At 59.9% G+C, this 17,424-nt stretch overlaps 2 protein-coding genes across 17 annotated transcripts in view; both read right to left on the reverse strand.

Moving 5' to 3' along the window:
- LOC100443513 (ankyrin repeat domain-containing protein 39) overlaps nucleotides 1–4,855 on the reverse strand; it is a 30,460-nt gene extending 25,605 nt beyond the window's left edge. For 4 of the 11 annotated variants that reach the window (XR_008522061.2, XR_008522062.1, XM_054547202.2 and 1 more), the window contains exon 1: nucleotides 4,657–4,846. Coding sequence is in view for 9 of the 11 variants with exons in the window: in XM_054547202.2 (XP_054403177.1) it covers nucleotides 4,657–4,756 (100 nt within the window). In the remaining 2 variants the exon portion in view is untranslated. Of the gene's footprint in view, nucleotides 1–4,656 lie in introns of all 11 variants that reach the window. The other 7 variants (XM_054547201.2, XM_063713512.1, XM_054547203.2 and 4 more) reach the window with 3 other exon arrangements.
- A 1,674-nt stretch (nucleotides 4,856–6,529) lies between these two features.
- On the reverse strand, nucleotides 6,530–16,875 carry SEMA4C (semaphorin 4C). 6 transcript variants are annotated; one of them, XM_024242780.2, is made up of 15 exons: nucleotides 16,700–16,875; nucleotides 14,590–14,735; nucleotides 13,086–13,234; nucleotides 12,670–12,732; nucleotides 12,469–12,567; nucleotides 12,245–12,341; nucleotides 12,008–12,124; nucleotides 11,768–11,919; nucleotides 11,509–11,684; nucleotides 11,042–11,186; nucleotides 10,730–10,952; nucleotides 10,487–10,599; nucleotides 8,528–8,685; nucleotides 8,370–8,440; nucleotides 6,530–8,246 (listed from the first exon to the last, which is right to left on the reverse strand). In XM_024242780.2, the coding sequence occupies exons 2-15, from the start codon at nucleotides 14,696–14,698 to the stop codon at nucleotides 7,417–7,419; spliced, it is 2,502 nt and encodes an 833-aa protein (XP_024098548.1). In that variant the 5' UTR covers nucleotides 14,699–14,735; nucleotides 16,700–16,875; the 3' UTR covers nucleotides 6,530–7,416. The 6 variants fall into 6 exon arrangements, with proteins under 6 accessions (XP_024098548.1, XP_063569585.1, XP_024098549.1 ...); XM_063713515.1 differs by having other exon boundaries at nucleotides 14,590–14,730; nucleotides 16,700–16,786; XM_024242781.3 differs by lacking the exon at nucleotides 16,700–16,875 and adding an exon at nucleotides 16,009–16,285.
- Nucleotides 16,876–17,424: the final 549 nt, after the last annotated feature.

Consider the following 17,424-nt stretch of genomic DNA (forward strand, 5'->3'; position numbering starts at 1 on the left):
AAATTACCCGGGCGTGGTGGTGGGTGCCTGTAATCCCAGCTACTTGGGAGGCTGAGGCAGGAGAACTGCTTGAACCCAGGAGGCAGTGGTGGTTTTTTCTGAGACTCCATCTCAAAAAAAAAAAAAGTTCAAAAAAAAAGAGAGAGGGGAACTGGATACAGTGGGAGAAGAAGCACAATAAATACAGGCACAATAAAATGGGAGGGACAATAAACCCAGAAAGATGATATGACTTAAAAAAAATCCACACAACAGGCCGGGCATGGTGGCTCATGCCTATCATCTCAGCATTTTGGAAAGCTGAGGAAGGAGGATCGCTTGAGACCAGGAATCCAAGACCAGCCTAAGCAACATAGGGAGGCCTTGTCTCTACAAAAAAATTAAAAATAAAAAAAGCCCACAAAACAAAATAGATAAGGATCATTTCCACGTGTAGGAAATAGATAATAAATGAGTAAGCAAACAAAATAACGTAAGATTATAAAGGCTGGGCACGGTGGCTCACACCTGTAAATCCCAGCGCTTTGGGAGGCCAAGGTGGGCGGATCACCTGAGGTCGGGAGTTTGAGACCAGCCTGGCCAACATGGTGAAACCCCGTCTCTACTAAAAATACGAAATTAGCCAGGCATGGTGGCTGGCACCTGTAATCTCAGCTACTGGGGAGGCCGAGGGAGGAGAATCACCTGAACCTGGGAGGCAGAGGTTGCAGTGAGCCGAGATTGCGCCACTGCACTCTAGCCTGGGTGACAAGAGCAAAACTCAGTCTCAAAAAAAAAAGTAAAAATTGGTTTTTTTTGCCCCTCCCCCTCCCCCTCTCCCCTTTCTTCGGTCTCCCTCTCCTTCTTTTTTCGGCCTCCCTCTGTTGCCGAAGCTGGACTGTGCTGCCGTGATCTTGGCTCTCTGCAACCTCCCTGCCTCGGGCTCCTGTGACTCCTGCCTTGGCCTGCCGGGTGCCTGGGATTGCAGGCGCGCGCCACCACGCCTGGATGGTTTTTGTGTTTTTGGTGGAGACAGGGTTTTGCCGTGTTGACCGGGCTGGTCTCCAGCTCCTGGCCTCGAGTGATCTGCCTGCCTCGGCCTCCCGAGGTGCTGGGATTGCAGACGGAGTCTCGCTCACTCAATGCTCAATGTTGCTCAGGCTGGAGGGCAGTGGCGTGATCTCGGCTCGCTACAACCTCCACCTACCGGCCTCCTGCCTTGGCCTCTTAAACTGCTACGATTACAGCCTCTGCCCCGCCGCCACCCCGTCTAGGAAGTGAGGAGCGTCTCTGCCTGGCCGCCCATCGTCTGGGATGTGAGGAGCCCCTCTGCCCAGCCGCCCCATCTGGGAAGTGAGGAGTGCCTCTGCCTGGCCGCCACCCCGTCTGGGAGGAAGTGAGGAGCGCCTCTGCCCGGCCGCCCCGTCTGGGAAGTGAGGAGCGCCTCCGCCCGGCCGCCCGGTCTGGGAAGTGAGGAGCGCCTCTGCCCGGCCGCCCCCTCTGGGAAGTGAGGAGCGCCTCTGCCCGGCTGCCCCCTCTGGGAGGTGAGGAGCGCCTCTGCCCGACCGCCCTGTCTGGGAGGTGAGGAGCGCCTCTGCCTGGCTGCCACCCGGCTGGGAGGAAGTGAGGAGCACCTCTGCCCGGCCGCCCCGTCTAGGAGGTGAGGAGTGTCTCTGCCCGGCCGCCCCTTCTGGGAAGTGAGGAGCGCCTCTGCCCGGCCGCCCTGTCTGGGAGGTGTACCCAACAGCGACCATCGGGACAGCGACCATCGGGAGTGGGCCATGAGGACGATGACGGTTTTGTTGAAAAGAAGAGGGGGAAGTGTGGGGAAAGGAAAGAGAGATCAGATTGTTGCTCTGTCTGTGTAGAAAGAGGTGGGCATAGGAGACTCCATTTTGTTCTGACTAGGAGAAGTTCTTCTGCCTTGGGATGCTGTTGATCTATGGCCTTGCCCCCAGCCCCGTGCTCTCTGAAACATGTGCTGTGTCAACTCAGGGTTAAATGGATTAAGGGCGGTGCAAGATGTGCTTTGTTAAACAGATGCTTGAAGGCAGCATGCTCTTTAAGAGTCATCACCACTCCCTAATCTCAAGTACCCAGGGGCACAAACACTGCAGAAGGCCGCAGGGACCTCTGCCTAGGAAAACCAGAGACCTTTGTTCATGTGTTTGTCTCCTGACCTTCTCTCCACTATTATCCTATGACCCTGCCATATCCCCCTCTCCTGAGAAACACCCAAGAATCATCAATAAATACTAAAAAAAAAAAAAAAAAAAAAAAAAAAAAAAAAAAAAAATTGTTTTTTTTTAATGTATTAAAGTTAATATTATTTGTAAGAGAGGTGATATTCCTATGTTAAGTCTTCCCAACCAAGAACATGTACCTTTTCTTTTGTTAAGGTAGTTTTTGTTTTTTGTTTTTACTTTAAAAATAAATTGTATTGCATATATATGAGTTTTACAACACGATGTTATGGGATACATATAGGTAGTAAAAGGGGTACTATAGGCTGGGCGCGAGGGTGGCTCACGCCTGTAATCCCAACACTTCGGGAGGCTGAGGCGGGCAGATCACAAGGTCAGGAGATCAAGACCATCGTGGCTGATATGGTGAAACCTCATCTCTACTAAAAATACAAAACAAAATTAGCCGGGCGTGGTGGCGGGCGCCTGTAGTCCCAGCTGCTTGGGAGGCTGAGGCAGGAGAATGGCGTGAACCTGGGAGGTGGAGTTGCAATGAGCCGAGATTGCGCCCCTGCAGCCTGGGGACAGAGCAAGACTCCAACTCAACAACAACAACAACAACAACAACAAAGGGTTACTATAGTGAAGCAGATTAACAAATCTCACGTAGTTTCTTTTATTGGTGACAACAGTAGCTAAAATTGGCTTATCAAATACACTCTTGCCATTAATGTTTTAAAGAATGTATTTGTTTGCACAAAAAAATGAGGAAATTGTTTGCGGTAAAAATTGTTTTTTATGAAAGCAAGATGCCAGGTGCGGTGGCTCATGCCTGTAATCCCAGCACTTTGGGAGGCCAAAGCGGGCGGATCATGAGGTCAGGAGTTCCGAGACCAGCCTGACCAATATGGTGAAACCCCGGTCTCTACTAAAAATACAAAAACTAGCCGGCTGTGGTGGTACGCGCCTGTAATCCCAGCTACTCAGGAGAATAGGAGAATCACTTGAACCCAGAAGGCGGAGGTTGCAGTGAGCCGAGATTGCGCTACTGAACCCCAGCCTGGACAAAAGGGGGAGACTCCGTCTCAAAAAAAAAACAAAAAACCAAGATGATGGGTACATCAGAGTAACTGGCCTAACTTTGGATAAGGCAATGTTTACTTCTTAACAGCACAATTGACACTTATGGGCCGGATGATTATTGTAGCGAGCTGTCCTGTGCATTGTACCATGTATACAGCATCTCGTCTCTACCTACTACACGCCTGTAGCACCCTCCCGATTGTGACAACCCAAAATGTCTCCAGATATTCCCAAAGTCCCTTAAAGGGCAGAACTGCCCCCAGTTGAGAACTGGGGTGTTTAGGGAGGGTCTCTGAGGAGATGACATTGGAGCTGGGATCTGAAGAAAAGCATCAGCTAGCTTAACGGTTGTAGGAAGTTCATTCTAAGGAGGTGGGACAGCAAGTCCAACGGCCTTAACTCAGGAAAAGGTCTTGCACATTTGAGACACCAAAACAAGACCAGTGTGGCTGCGGCGTAGTGACTGGGAGAAGAAAAGCATGAGAAATAAAATGAGGAGAAGTAGAGCCGGCAGGGGTGGGTCTACAGAGCTTTGTAGGCCATAACAGGGAATGATGTGATTTCTAATTTTCAAAAAGCCGCTCCGGCTGCTATGTGAGAGTAGAAAACCCTGTAGGAAGGTAACCGTGGAAGCGGAAAGACCCTCTGAGGCAACCACTTCAGCAGTGCAGAGGACAGCGGTAGGAGGGGCGGAGGGAAGTAGGCAGGTGCCAGAACCATGGTAAAGGAAGAGTTCCATGAGAATGCTTACACAGCAGTGGCAATCGAGGGCTGCATCCACAAGGGCAGATGACACAGCACAGTAGCACAGTGGTTCCCAATACTCACAAGAAGCACCTTGGTTTCCCGCCTTCCTCTGTTGCTATTGGCACCGTAATCTCCGTATAATCTGGGTCAAACGTGTTACCTCTCTGGGTCCCACAGATGAGATACTGTGCCCTGCCTCGAAGGCTGCCCGTGCGAAGCTCTTGCCATCTTTAAAGCATGCAGGCTGCCTGGCACCCGGGGCCAAACAAGGGCCACTGCTCTCCTTCACCGCGCAGCCCCCAGGCCTGCAGCTCCATGCCCCTAAGGTTGGGTGCAATGCCCCAGGTGCAGATTCTGCTCCCCGGGCCCTCTCTCCGACACCTGAGCAGGCTTGTGTCTCCCAGGGGAGGTCGTCCCCCGCTACTCGGGAGGGTTACGGAAACCAGTGCCTCGGCTTACTCGCCGCCCGCGGGACAGGGTCTCCTGGCCGAGCTCGTGCGGGGCCCTGGCAGGCTCTCAGTACGCGGGAACCGCGAATCTCGCCCGCCCTCCCGCACCAGGCCCCAGGCTCTCGGGACCCAGTTCACCCGCCTCTCCTTGGCCCCACGCCGCCTCCTTGGGCCGGGGCCTGGGGAGAGCCACCAGGGCCGCGCGGCCGCCTCACCCCTCTCGAAGTCCATCTCCTCCAGCGTCTGCTGTACGCCAAGTACCGCGCTGGGATGCGAGCAGCAGGGCCCATCCTCGCAGGGCCGCGGCGTCGCCATCCCAGCCCCGGCGCCAGCCGAACCGCCCCGGGTCTCAGGCTCGGCCTCGGCGGGAGGGGCGGACGCAGGGCCCGCCCCGCGTCCGGGATCTGGCCGCTCGGCGTCGGCGGCTGTCGTCCTAGTCCCGCCTCCCCGCCAAAGCCGACCAATCAAACCCTAGGCCTTAGCTCGAGAACCAATTGCAGCGGTAGGGCGGGGATTGTTGCGCCCGGCCATGCCCCGAGGCCGCCGCGCGAGGGCGTCCAAGGCTAAGCAGAGGACTGAGGCGCTGGGTTCCGGGAGCCGCGCGCAGCTGGAAGGCCGCAGGGCCCGCCTGGCCTTGCAGGCTGTGGGGATGAGGCGGCTGGGTCCGGTCGGGAGCTTTCCCGTTACCTTCGCCATGACCCAGCCCTCCAGCCACCTGGCAGGCTCCTCTCTTTACCGCCCCTAGTCCCGCCGGGCTCCTAGGGCAGGGAGGCGCCACGCACTCCACGGTCTTTTTTTTTTTTTTTTTTTTTTGAGATGGAGTCTCGCTGTCACCCAGACTTGTGTGCAGTGGTGCGATCTCGGATCACTGCAACCTCCGCCTCCCGGGTTCAAGCGATTCTCCTGCGTCAGACTCCTGAGTAGCTGGGACCACAGGCGCCCGCCACCACGCCCGGCTAATTTTTTGTATTTTTTAGTAGAGACGGGGTTTCGCCAGGATGGTCTCGATCTTTTGACCTCGTGATCCGCTCTCGCCTTGGCCTCCCAAAGTGCTGGGATTACAGGCGTGAGCCATTGGGCCGGGGCGCGCTCCACGGTCTTTACCCCCTTTTCCTGGCACCACCCCGGACCAAGGTCGACCGCCCCCGGGGCAGCGGCAAAGTGACGGCTGGAAAGGCCTCGAGATGCCCCTCCCCGTACCCTGCTCTTCCTTACAAGTCCAGCAAAGGGCAGGTGGCCACAACTTGTCCTGCTTGTAGCTCCACCTCAGGGCAGGGGCAGGGCCTTGGTTTGTGCAGAACCCCCTGGCCCCACAGTGGGCGCTGAGTTTACGGAATCGGTCTTCATGATCAAAACCCTCCGGGCGGCCGTCTGCGGACCGTGCACCCGCGCAGCGTGCTCCTCAGCGGACCCCAGCCTTCTCAATTCCCAGTTAAAACCCAGGCAGCTGCCTGCTCAAGCCACGATCAAGTGTACTGGGGAAACCTCACTTCCACCGCCTGATCGGCTTAGAAAGAGTGCATGAACGACAGAATGCAGGTTGGGTTCTGTGCCAGTCCCTCTCCAAGACAGTGGTCTGGTGCACACTGGGTGTAAGCTCCTTCCCCCCCTAGTTGGGGCACTGAAGACCCTAGCATTCCTGGTGGGTAGAGGGCTGGAAGTCATTTCTCCTCGCCTAAGCTGGTGGAGAACCCCATCCTCACACAAACAACGATCTCATCTCCACAACCTTCCACTCCTTTGGCCCCTCATTCCCACTACCCGTCCTGAGTTCTGGGAAGGCACCCCCCCTCCCACTCCGCTTCTCCCCTGGACTCCCAGTGCCCTGACTTCTCCTTCTGGCCAGAAGCCAAGGCTGGCTCCCAAAGGGCTGTGGCCATGGTCTCGTTCCCAGCCCCGCAGCCATCACTGTGGGAAAACACTAGAGCTGGGCTGTCCCCTCCCACAGGCAGGCAGGGACCACAAACATTGTGGCTGCCCTGGGATTGCAGGGAAGGCCCAGTCCAGCCTCCCTCCACCCAGAGAGCCTTCTCTCCTGGTACCCAGAAGGGCTTTAGCCCAAACATCTTAGCCCCATCAGAGCAGTCATTTCATTTTCTCCATTTTATTTGTCAATATAAAAATACTCAAATATTTACAACAAATAAATACGCGGGGACACAATAAGTTACACCGTTAGGAGCCTTCCTCCTAGGGCTGGAAGAGAGTATGCCATTGTCCACAACAGGCCCACCCTCTCTCCCTTCTCTCCCCTCACACAGCCTTTCCCAGCCCTGTACAGGAAGAAGGCAACTATAAAATACCACCGAACCCCAGGGCCAAGTGGGAGGCCCCACCCACCCTTCCCCCAAAACACACAGGAGGCTCCATCTCCCTCCCCCCACCCTGAAAACATTCACAGCCCTAGGAGCAGGACTAGGCCCACCCCGAGCCCTGCACTCCCCCTGAAGGGGCACAGCACCCTGTCCACCCCACCCCCATATGTACATCGCTGCCCGACACTCGGGACAGTGGGGGTTGGAGAGACAAAGTGATACGACCCCTTCCCCTTCATAGCTCCAATGACTCACCAGGACGACCCAGGCCAAGGGAAGACTTGACAGAAACAGGAAGGCTATGCCACAAGCGCACACGCGCGTGCACACACACATACACACACACACAAACACACGTGCAAATACAAACACACACATCTTGAAACTTCTGCCTTTAAAAGTTTTGGCAGCTGGGGTCCCGCGTGTCTGTGATTCACAGAGAGGAGGAAGATGCCTTCTGCGAGGCTGGTGCCCTGGTGAGCCACTCCAAGTGGCAGTGCCCGTGCTGAGCAGAGCAGGTCCTCATGGCCGGGTGGGTGCTGGGCAGTATCTGTCCCAGACAGAGCAGGTGCCCGTGCCATGTCCCTGAGGTAGCTGGTGCCTGTGCAAAAGTAGGAGCTATACCTCCCACGCTTCCCGCCGACGTGGTGGGGGTTCCCCTCATACTGATGACTCCTCGGGGTTGGAGTCGGGCAGTGGCTGGCGTTGCTGCAGTTTGCGTCTCAGTTCATCCGCGAGCTCAGGCAGGGGGTGCCCGAGCCCTCCCCGGTCCTCCCCTCCTAGTTGTAAGCGCACGTAACCATTGGCATTTGAGTTCCGCCCACCCCCCAGGTGAAGCCGAGTTGGAGAAGGCAGAGGCTGGCCTGGGATGCCTGGAGGTGGCGAAGGGGGCCCCCCGCCGGGCTGGCACCGGGCATGCCCAGGTACTATCTTAAGGGAGCCATCTGAATAGTAGTAGCCGACAGGATCCCAAAGTTTCTCATCTGGTTCAGGACAGGGCCGGAAGGGGGGACTGGTGGGCTCCTTGGGCAGCTCCAGGGGGTACACCAAGGTCCTCTCAGTAGCCTTGGCCCCTTTCTCTAGCTCTTCCCGCAGCCGCCGGCGCAATGACAGCACCAGCAGCAGCAGCACCAGGCACACGGCCCCCAGGGCCACCACCGCCAGCCACACCAGCCCCAGGTTTTCCAGGGGGGCCCGGGCTTCCAAGGTCACCGACGGGCCTGCCACGACAGCCACAAGGTAGCCTTCAGCAGCCAGCCGCGCCCCCTGCTCCTCTGAAAAGCAGTGATAGGCCCCGGCGTGGCGGGGCTGGGCGGCCATCACAACCAGGGCCTGGAGCCGGGCATCGTAGAGGAAGGACCCGGGCTGTTCCGCAGGCAGGTCCCGGCCCCCAAAGGTCCAGCGGGCATGGGCCAAGTTGGAGGAGAGGTGGCAGGGCAGCACCAGGTCTGTGCCCGCCACCACCGTGATGTTTTTGGGAGTGGGCCTGACTGTAGTGGCAGAGAAAAGAGAGTGCATGTTAGTGCAGGAAAGCAGGGCTGGGGAAGAGGAGAACAGAAACTCCAGCTCTGGTCCAGGGCTCAGCCTGATGCGAGGGGAATGAAAAAGCTCACCTTTCTTACCGCCACGGAGGTTGCAGATGCCTGAAGTGTCCGAGATCATCACATGCTGGATCAGTAGAGATCTGGTAGGGGATGTAGGGTGCATCAGCAGCCTGGCTCCAACCACCCTGAGTCCCTGGAGGTCCTGGCCTATGTAGAGCCCAACTCACCCAGAGTGGCCACCCACGGCCACACAGCGGCTGGTGTTGACGCTCCAGGCGCAATAGGGGTCCCGGGCGAGGACACAGTCTGCACAGGAGCGATACTTCATGCAGTCGGCCACGGGCAGCTGCACCAGCTGAGAATGGGAGCCGGCAAAGAGCAGCTTCTGCGAGAGAAGCGGGGTGCAGGAGGGGGGTCAGCCAGGGCCACACCACGGGAGGGGCGGCCGGACCAGAACGCAGCACGGGGACAGCTTGGACTCCTGCAGGGGGCACAGGACGGGGCGCCAGAAGGAGGAACAAGGGAACAAGGCAGAGCTGTAGTGCTGAAAAGGGAACTCTAAGAACCGCAGAACTCAGAGGGCTTACACAGGCCAGATGCAATCCTAAGCCCCTTATAGACGTGACCTTATTAGAAAGGGATGATGGGGCTGTGAGGCCAAAAAGTATAATCACACACACTCACACACACATAGTGCAGGAAATACATTTCTCTCAAGGCCCATCAGCCCTCACAACAGCAGCAGCATAACATGTTTTCCTGTTTCAACGGTGGATGCCAATCTGTGTGTTTATTCAACCACACACTTTCTTTCTGCCATTATTCCATGTTCTAGGGGACAATTTTGAGTCATAATAGCTGGTAAAAGGCAAACAAATCAAAGTTCAGGAGGTGTAGCAAATATGCCACAAGAGTATTGCACAAGGCAACTAGGCACAGCAGGTCATGCCTGGAATCCCAGCACTTTGGGAGGCTGAGGTGGGCAAATCACTTGAGGTTAGGAGTTCAAGACCAGCCTGGCCAACATGGTAAAACCTTGTCTCTACTAAAAATACAAAAATTAGCTGGCTGGCCAGGCGCAGTGGCTCATGCCTGTAATCCCAGCACTTTGGGAGGCCGAGGCGGGCGGATCACGAGGTCAGGAGATTGAGACTATCCTGGCTAACACGGTGAAACCCCGTCTCTACTAAAAATACAAAAAATTAGCTGGCGTGGTGGTGGGAGCCGGTAGTCCCAGCTACCTGGAAGGCTGAGGCAGGAGAATGGCGTGAACCCGCGAGGCAGAGCTTGTAGTGAGCCAAGATTGCACCACTGCACTCCAGCCTGGGTGACAGAGCGAGACTCCGTCTCAAAAAAAAAAAAAAAAATTAGCTGGGCATGGTGGCACGTGCCTGTAGTCCCAGTTACTTGGGAGGCTGAGGCAGAATTGCTTGAACCCGGGAGGTGGAGGTTGCAGTGAGCTGAGATCATGCCACCGCACTCCAGCCTGGGCGACAGAGTGAGAGATTCCATCTCAAAGAACACAAAAACAAAAACAAAAAACCTTTAGCTGGGCATAGTGGCAGGCACTTGTAATCCCAGCTACTCAGGAGGCTGAAGCATGAGAATAGCTTCAACCTGGGAGGTGGCGGTGGCAGTGAGCTGAGATCGCATCACTGCACTCCAGCCTGGGTGACAGAGTGAGACTCCATCTCAAAAAAAAACCAAAAAGAGTATTGCACAAGGGTATAATGCAAGCACTTCAGGGAAACAGTCACGGAAATGGAGGGCTGGGACCAGAGAGCAACTGGGGGCTGGAAGGAAACCACCACGGTGAGGGCATCATAAACATCTCACAGCCTGGGAGGTCTGATCACAGGGGCATGGTCAGGGAAACCAGAGCCAGAACCACAGCACAGCTTGGAGGGTCTGAAAGAAACATGGGAGCAGTTGCCAAGGCTTGATGCTGAGAGCACAGCCCCGTGACCTGGCTATATATAATGGCCCTGTGCAGTGCAGATTCCATTCTGTTTTCATTCTCGTTCCAGGAACCCACCCCAAGTTAGGTAAGGTGTGCATCCATATGTGTGTGTGTTCCTAACTCTGCACTGGCCAAGCACATAGGCCCAACTGGGAGAAGCAGCCAGACAGAGAGAGCGAGATGGGATAGTGCTGGGGACAGTGGCAGATAGGACCCAACTTACTACCTTGCTCTGAGACAGCACCAGGCTTCTCATGGGCTCCTGGTCAAACAGCTGCAGCTCCTCAATCAGGTGAACCCAGGGCCCCAGGCTCACGGCCTTGAGCAGCCAGCCGTCTCCTGGGGGGTGCAGAGGAGAAGGTGTAAATGAGAGGGCACAAGGCCGTGAGGCAGCTCCAAATCTCCCTGCCCTGGGCACATGGGCTTCTGCCCAGCCTTGAGCAGCATGCCTGCATACCCAAGCACCCACCTGTGCCAATGAACAGCACTGTATAGGTGGCTCCATCAAGTCCTGTAACCCGGTCGGCCACCAGGTGGGTGAAGTTGGTGCCCTTCTTCACGAGCAGGGGGCGGCTCCACCGAGGCCCCACCTGCTCCTCCATCAGCGGGTGCTTCTTGACGAAGTTGAGGATGTTGTCGGGTAGTTCCAGGGAGCTGGTGTAGCCGTGGCGCCGATGCCAGTTGTTAATGCACTGGGGGCAGGATGTGGGGGGCAGGCCATCAGCAGGGTGGGATGGCACCGCAGCTGGGTGGGGAGATGCATCCCTGCCTTAGCACTCACCGAGCCAGGCCGAGGGCTGGGTACAGGGTCGGTGTAGCGGTCCCACTTCTGGGCTTCCTCATGGTACTCCTTATAGGGGCCCTCAAACACCCGCTGGATCTCTTCCAACTGGTACTCACAGACGGCCGACAGGTACATGTCACCCCTGTCACAGCGAGAGGGAGCCCAGGGTCAGGTACCCACCTTATCTCTTCCCACCCCAGCTAAGGGCAAGCAGCAGGAAGGCAGGGCCCGGCACAAACTGGCCATGGGTACCAGAATGCCCTGGCAGCTCAAGTGCCACCTGGCATGGGGCCCTGCCCCTTCACAGGCAGCTCTGAAAGGGGCAGGTGCCAGCATTCTCCTTGGCTTCTGGACACCTGGCTTCCGGGACTGTCTCTGAGGCCCGGTCCAGGCTCCCACCCATGTACCGTCCCTGACCTGAACCCTAGCTCCTCCCCACTCTGTGGGAGCCCTGGCCAACTCACCACTGTGCTTGAAAAACCCCAAAGAAGGTGGTGTTGTGCCAGGAGGTGTCCTGCAGGGTGTGCATCGCCTGCAGCTGGTTGAAGTAGAGCTGCCAGTTCGGGGCAGAGCACGCCAGCCGCGCCTTCAGGAACGTGGTCCACTTCTTCTGCAGGGTCCGTGCGCCCCCCATATCGCCCTGGCAGACGGCAAGGGGACACTACCGGTCAGCCCCGCTGGGCCAGCAGGGCTCCCAGGGCCCACCGCTGTGAGACTCGGTACCTTGCAGACGCGGGCCACACGAGCCACCACCTGCTCGGCATAGCAGTCGGACTCCACTGCCCGCTCCCTGAAGAAGAAGTAGACCTTGTCGTCGTCCCCCGTGAAGCTGCCCACACTCTCAGGTACATAGGCAGAGCCTACAAAGTGAGGTTCTGTGGGAAGGGGAGGAGGTCAGCAGGGAGGGGCTGGCCCCCGGGGGGCCTCCCACCCATGGCTCCCACAGGCCCCCCGGGGGCTCACCATTGAGCCAAAAGGCCAGGTACTCTGTCTTCATGGAGTGGTGGGGCCCCATGTTACGCAGGATAATGGGTTCCGTGCCCAGGAAGTTGTTGAGTGTGGCCGAGTACAGCTCACCATCTATGGGAGACAGAGGTCAGCTAGGCCACACATGAGGTATGGACACATCCGGCCAACACAGCCCCAAGTGGAACCAAGCCCAAAGGACTCACCCAGCCTGCATGGGGGGCAGCCACTCACCCACAAGAAGGCCAGCGTGGCCCTTAGCTGGGTCATAGGGACACTTGCCCTTCCCATCTTCAAACTCTCCACGCTCCAAAGTGAAGGTGAGCATGTTCTAGGGACAGAGACAGAGGTGATGAGGAGATGCTTAAGGGCAGGCCCTGTGGGCCACATCCACGAGTCCAGAGAAGGGTGAGGAGGGTGGGGGGCTGGGGACACCGAGGTAGGAGGGCAGCACTCACGACGTAGGTGCACTTGGGCTGGAAGGCGTAGGTGCCACAGACGTACAGGTGGGAGGCATTGTAGGGCTGCAGGAAGCGGATGAAGTTGAAGCACTCGGTCTGGGGGCAGAAAGATGTCCGGTTAGTGAGAGTGCGAGGGCCAGAATGGGAGGAGATGTCCTGGGGCGAAGGCAGCACCAGGAGCAGCGTCCAAGCACCCACCTGGTTGTTCTTCCCTTTCTGGATACACTCAGTCTTCTTCTCCACGGGGGCCTCCCAGGAGATCTGGGGAAAGGGAAGGGGACGTCAGCCATGTTACAGGTACGGACTGAGCACGTGTCACAAGCACAGCCTGCAGCAGCAACACAGGGACGCCCAGTGCAGAGGCATGGTCCCTATTCTCTGGGGGCTTCCTTCAGTACAGAATGGAAGCCCCAAACCACCCCACTACACAGAATTCAGTAAGTGCCAGAGAGGAGAGGAATGCCGCATGCTGACCCCAACCAGAGGGCAGGCCCCGGATGCCCAGCAGCACTTCTGTGGGGGCAGCCAGGCTGAGGGACCACCTGGCCAAGCACAGCCCCTCTGGGCCTTGCCCTCTGGCAGGCCCGACTGCCTCCCGCTGCCCCACCTCTCACCGCTCCTTGCAGCTCCAAGGCCTCCATACTGAAGGCAAACAGGGCCTCTCGGGCCCCCACGTACAGCAGCCCAGTCTGCTCCGTCAGCGTCAGCGTCAGGAAGTCCTGGATGCCCGTCTGGGAGAACCGCCGTACTACCGTGGCCAGCTCTGCAGGGGTAAGCATGGCTGCTGATGGGCAGGACCCCTGGGGCTCGACAGCCCTCAGTCTTCCTCCACAAAAGCCAGCACCCCATGCCACAAGCAGATGCCAGCCAAACCCCCTGATTGGCAATAAAGGACACTTTTGAAACAGCCTTTGGCCCTGACAGCCCCACCCGGGCCTCCCTAGCCTTTCCCAGCCTGGGAGGAGGCAAATCCAGGCTGCTGGGAGGAAGGAAGGATATCTCAGCCACAGCTTCCGGCCAGAGGAAGCCATCAGACTGATGGCTCTTGCTCTCAGGGTCAATGGCACCTCCGGCCGCAGGGCTGGGCACCCCTACCCCACCCTCGCTTCCTTGGCGGCTGCTTCCTTCTTTGCCCTGCTGCCCACTGCCTCTATCAGAGTCCAGCAGGGCAGGAGGCACACACGGCTATGAGGACTCCCTGCCTCAGGAAACCCTTCACTCCAACAGGACCCCAATCCAGGCTGCCAGAGATGCGAGCACAGCAGGCCACTAGGACAGGTGGGGATGGCAGGAGGGGAGCTGGGCTGTGAGCCAGGCCAAGGAGGTCTGGAGAAACCAGAGGCTCAGAGAGCAGAGATGGGGCTGGGGCCTGGGAAGTCTTGCTGCCACCCGGCATGCAGGGCACCCCGACATTTATACAGTCATGTGATTCCTACATCAGCTGCCAAATATGGCTGCCGACCTGTCCTCAGGGTCCCCCCAAACCAGCCTTAGTCTTTGCAGGCAACAATGGATCCAGACACAGACCGGCAAGGCAGGGCTTCACTGGCACCCGAGTGGAGCCTGTGGGAGGTGAGCTCATCCCAGGTCCCCAGAGCGCACGGCTGATACAAACACCTGACATCACCTTTCACACGGGTGTGTGCACAGGGGGCACTGCTGGGTCCCCGCTGTGCCCCGGCAACCATGCGAGCATGTGCACATACACACACACTTCCAGGGCCACCAGAGGGTATGATGTGTACAGGGCAGTAGGAGGTCTTAGGGGGGCCCTGGGGATCCAGGGGAGAGAGCCTCCAGTTTATATTTATTCCGGTTCCAGTTTCTCTTTAGGCTCCCAGCACCAGTGACAGTTCAAGAAGCGAGGCGTGGAGAGGGCGAGGCAGAAGGCTCTCCCTCGCACACCTGGGCAGGCAGTCTGGGGTGGGGAGTTGGACAGAGCTCCCCCAGAGGAGGCTAATCCCAGGTCCCAACCCGCACTGCCCGTTCGTGGTCCCTGGGGTCACTCGGGTTTCTTAGAAAGCTGTGCCACACACATGAGAATAAAGCCAGCACCCTATGGGGGCAACTCCTCAGCAGCCTGTCCCTGACTTCCTCCTCACCCCTCCAGGCACTCACCCCCAGAAGACACTGTTTTACGCGGCACAAGGTTCCACCACACCTCAGCCCCAATGCCCAGGCCCCACAGCCTTGCTGCCAGCAGCCAGACAGCCCAGTGTGGGGCCATGGCGCACGCCCCCGCTCTGAGCTTCAGGCCAGCTGTCCTGCCGAGGGAAAAGACATGGTCAGAAATCATAGCCAGAGAAAGCAAACCAGAGTGGCCCGCAGCAGGAAAGGCCACGGGACTCCTCATCAGGACTTCCAGGAGCCCCGGTGCCCTCCTTCCCCTTCTCTTTGGAGGTGGACCTAAGTCCCCACACTTGGCCTCTGCCTAAAAGACCACGGGTCTCCCTGGGAAGCGGGGAGGAGTTGAGTTGGCTGAAGGCTAAACAGGCTCCGGGAAGCCCTCCCTGGCCTCCAGACCCACCACTACCTCTGCGCAACAGGAAGTCATTTGAGAAATAAAAAAGGGACCCCCTCCCAACATACACACTCAGGCCTAAGAGGTTTGAGAGTTTCTTGAAAGAACCTCAGGCCACAGGCCTTGCAGCCACTGGGCCTCCGGACCCCGCCAACACCTAATTCTGGGAGGAAGACTCCTTAGGGCGACAAGGGCATGCGGTGGGTCAGGCGGTCGGGAAAACCCCACAGGGGGAACCTGGTGCGGCCGGCTGCGAGCGGAGGTCCCGGTCCCGGCCTGTCCCCTTCCCCAGCGCAGACAATAGCCCTGCAGAACCCCAAACCCCGTTCCACATCAGCAGGGCAGGAGTGGGAGAAGGGCCGGGAGCGAAGGGGCCCAGCTTCCCGAGGCCCCTTTGTTGCCCAAGAGGGAGGCAGGAAGTGGGTGGGATGGGCGTGGAAATGACCAGGGCTTCATCCTGTTCCTCGCACTGCCTCCTCCGAGATACCAGCCCTCTGGCGGAGGGGCGGTGGGGGGACCGAGCTCGGGTCGAGTCGGGGACTCCGGCGGCGCGGGCAGGCGACGGGGGGAGGTAGGGGCGGGGACGCGAGGGGGTTCCTCCCGGGCCGCTGGCAACGCGCCGCGCACGGCCGGCACCCGCTGCGCTCCCGCGACTCTGACGAACCTTTCCAACTCGGGGACTGCGCCCCAGGGACCCTGGCCTGGGCGGGCCAGCGGGATTGCCTTCCCCCGCTCCAGCCTTCCCGTGCCAGGGGCGGAGACGCAGAAGCTGGGGACCTGCTCACCCCCAAACAAAAGGTCCCCGCCAAGACCCCGTCCCGGGTCCCCCCCGGGTTCTCCCCTCCCCCAGCTCCAGGGATTTGAACGCAAACAAAGCGGCGGCGCGGGGAGCGTGGCGAGCCCGGCCTGCGGACGCCCCCTGTCGGCCCAGAGCCCCGGCGCGGGAGGGCGGGGGGCGGGGGCTGCGCCCCAGACCAGCCCCCCAAAACGCCCCCGGCCACATCTCGGCTCCTTACCCGAGGATCGGGCCGCACCCCGTGGCGTGCTCCGAGGATCCACCCGGCAGCCGTGCTCCCACCCGCAGCTCCCCCCAGGGCGAGGAAACGGGCAGCCGGGAGGAGGGGTTGGGGGGGAGGGGTGCGGGATCCAGGCGGGGCGCCCCACACCCTCGCCCACCCCGAGCGGCCAGCCGAGGACCGCGGCCCTCCCTGCAGGGCGAGCGCTCCAGCCGGGGACGGCGCGGCCCGGCTCGGCCCGGGGGCCTGGCTTTCCGGGACAACCCGCCTCCCCAGCAGAATGGGCGGGCGGGCGGGGGGGCCGCGGCAGGGAAATCCGATCCCACAACATCGGCCTCGATCCAAGCCCGCCCCAAACTTTCCATCGGGGGTGGGAGCGCCGAGGGCAGTCCAGGAGCCTGGCGAAGATCCCGGCCGCGGACCGGACCGCGCGAGGAACCCTCGCTGGCGCGCCCCTCCGGCCCCAGGGCTGCGGGGCTGCAGGCGCTGTGCGTCCCACTCCCGAGACCCTGCGAAGCAGCCGCGGGGGTCGCAGGAAGGATCCCCGCGTACAGCCGTCTCCGCCGCCGCGGCTCCCCGCGCCCCCGCCCCTGTCCCTCCCGCGTCCGGCAGCCCCTGCCCAAGCAAGGGGACAAAGCGGTGGCTCCGGGGCCCCGCGGCTCCAGCCTCACGCAAGCCCGGCCTCGCTCACCTATTGCGCGCAGCTCCAGTTCCCGGGCGCCGCCCTCGCGTTCGGCTCCGACTGCCGTCCGCCCCTGCCCCCGCGTCGCCGCCTGCCCGCGCTCGCCAGCCAGCCCTCCGCGGCCCCTCTGCCACCGTCCCTCCGTCCCCGCCCGGCTCCGCGCCCCTAGGCTCGGGCTCCCCGCGCCACCACGGCGGGCGCCGGCTCTTTCTCCAGCGCGGCCGCTGCTCTCCGCCCCCTTCCCCTTGACGTCAGCCTGGGGGGGTCGAGCGGAGGCTGGGGGCGGGCCGCGAAGGCTCGCTCAGGAGGGGGCTGCGACCCGCAGCGACCTGTGGACTCGCCCGCTCTCCGCGTGGGGGCTCGGACCTCCGCCCCTCCGGGTGCCCGGACCTCAGCCCCTCCGGGTGTCCAGCCGCCCCGGGGCTGGGAGTCGCGGGCTGCGCCACAGCGCCCGGAGGGAGGTGGGGCGGAGGAGGGACTCCGGGTATGGCCACGGGGGAATCACACTCACCCGATCTTTCTGAAGTGTCCCCCGAAGACCCCGGGCGGGCTGGGCTGGGGAGAGGGACTCCCGATGCTGCAGTTGCAGGAACGACCGCGGGCGAGCCACGTCGAGGCGAGTATCCGGGGGAGGCACGCTGGGGAAACCGAGGCGTCTTTTGGGGCGGACCAGAGGGGTCTGCCTTTTGGCCCCCAATTCTGCCTCTTTCTAGGCCCCGAGGACCACTGGTCCC

The sequence above is a fragment of the Pongo abelii genome, chromosome 12 (genome assembly GCF_028885655.2).
Source record: "Pongo abelii isolate AG06213 chromosome 12, NHGRI_mPonAbe1-v2.0_pri, whole genome shotgun sequence".
Classification (NCBI taxonomy): domain Eukaryota; kingdom Metazoa; phylum Chordata; class Mammalia; order Primates; family Hominidae; genus Pongo; species Pongo abelii.

Excerpts from the sequence above, each read along its gene's own strand:
- SEMA4C (XM_063713514.1), bottom strand. The coding sequence starts at position 15,326 with ATGTGGAACGGGGTTTGGGGTTCTGCAGGGCTATTGTCTGCGCTGGGG. Across the intron at positions 13,235-14,589 it reads TAAAACAGTGTCTTCTGGGG|AGCTGGCCACGGTAGTACGG; the intron begins GTGAGTGCCTGG and ends TTACCCCTGCAG. Across the intron at positions 12,568-12,669 it reads AGAAAGGGAAGAACAACCAG|ACCGAGTGCTTCAACTTCAT; the intron begins GTGGGTGCTTGG and ends TTCTGCCCCCAG.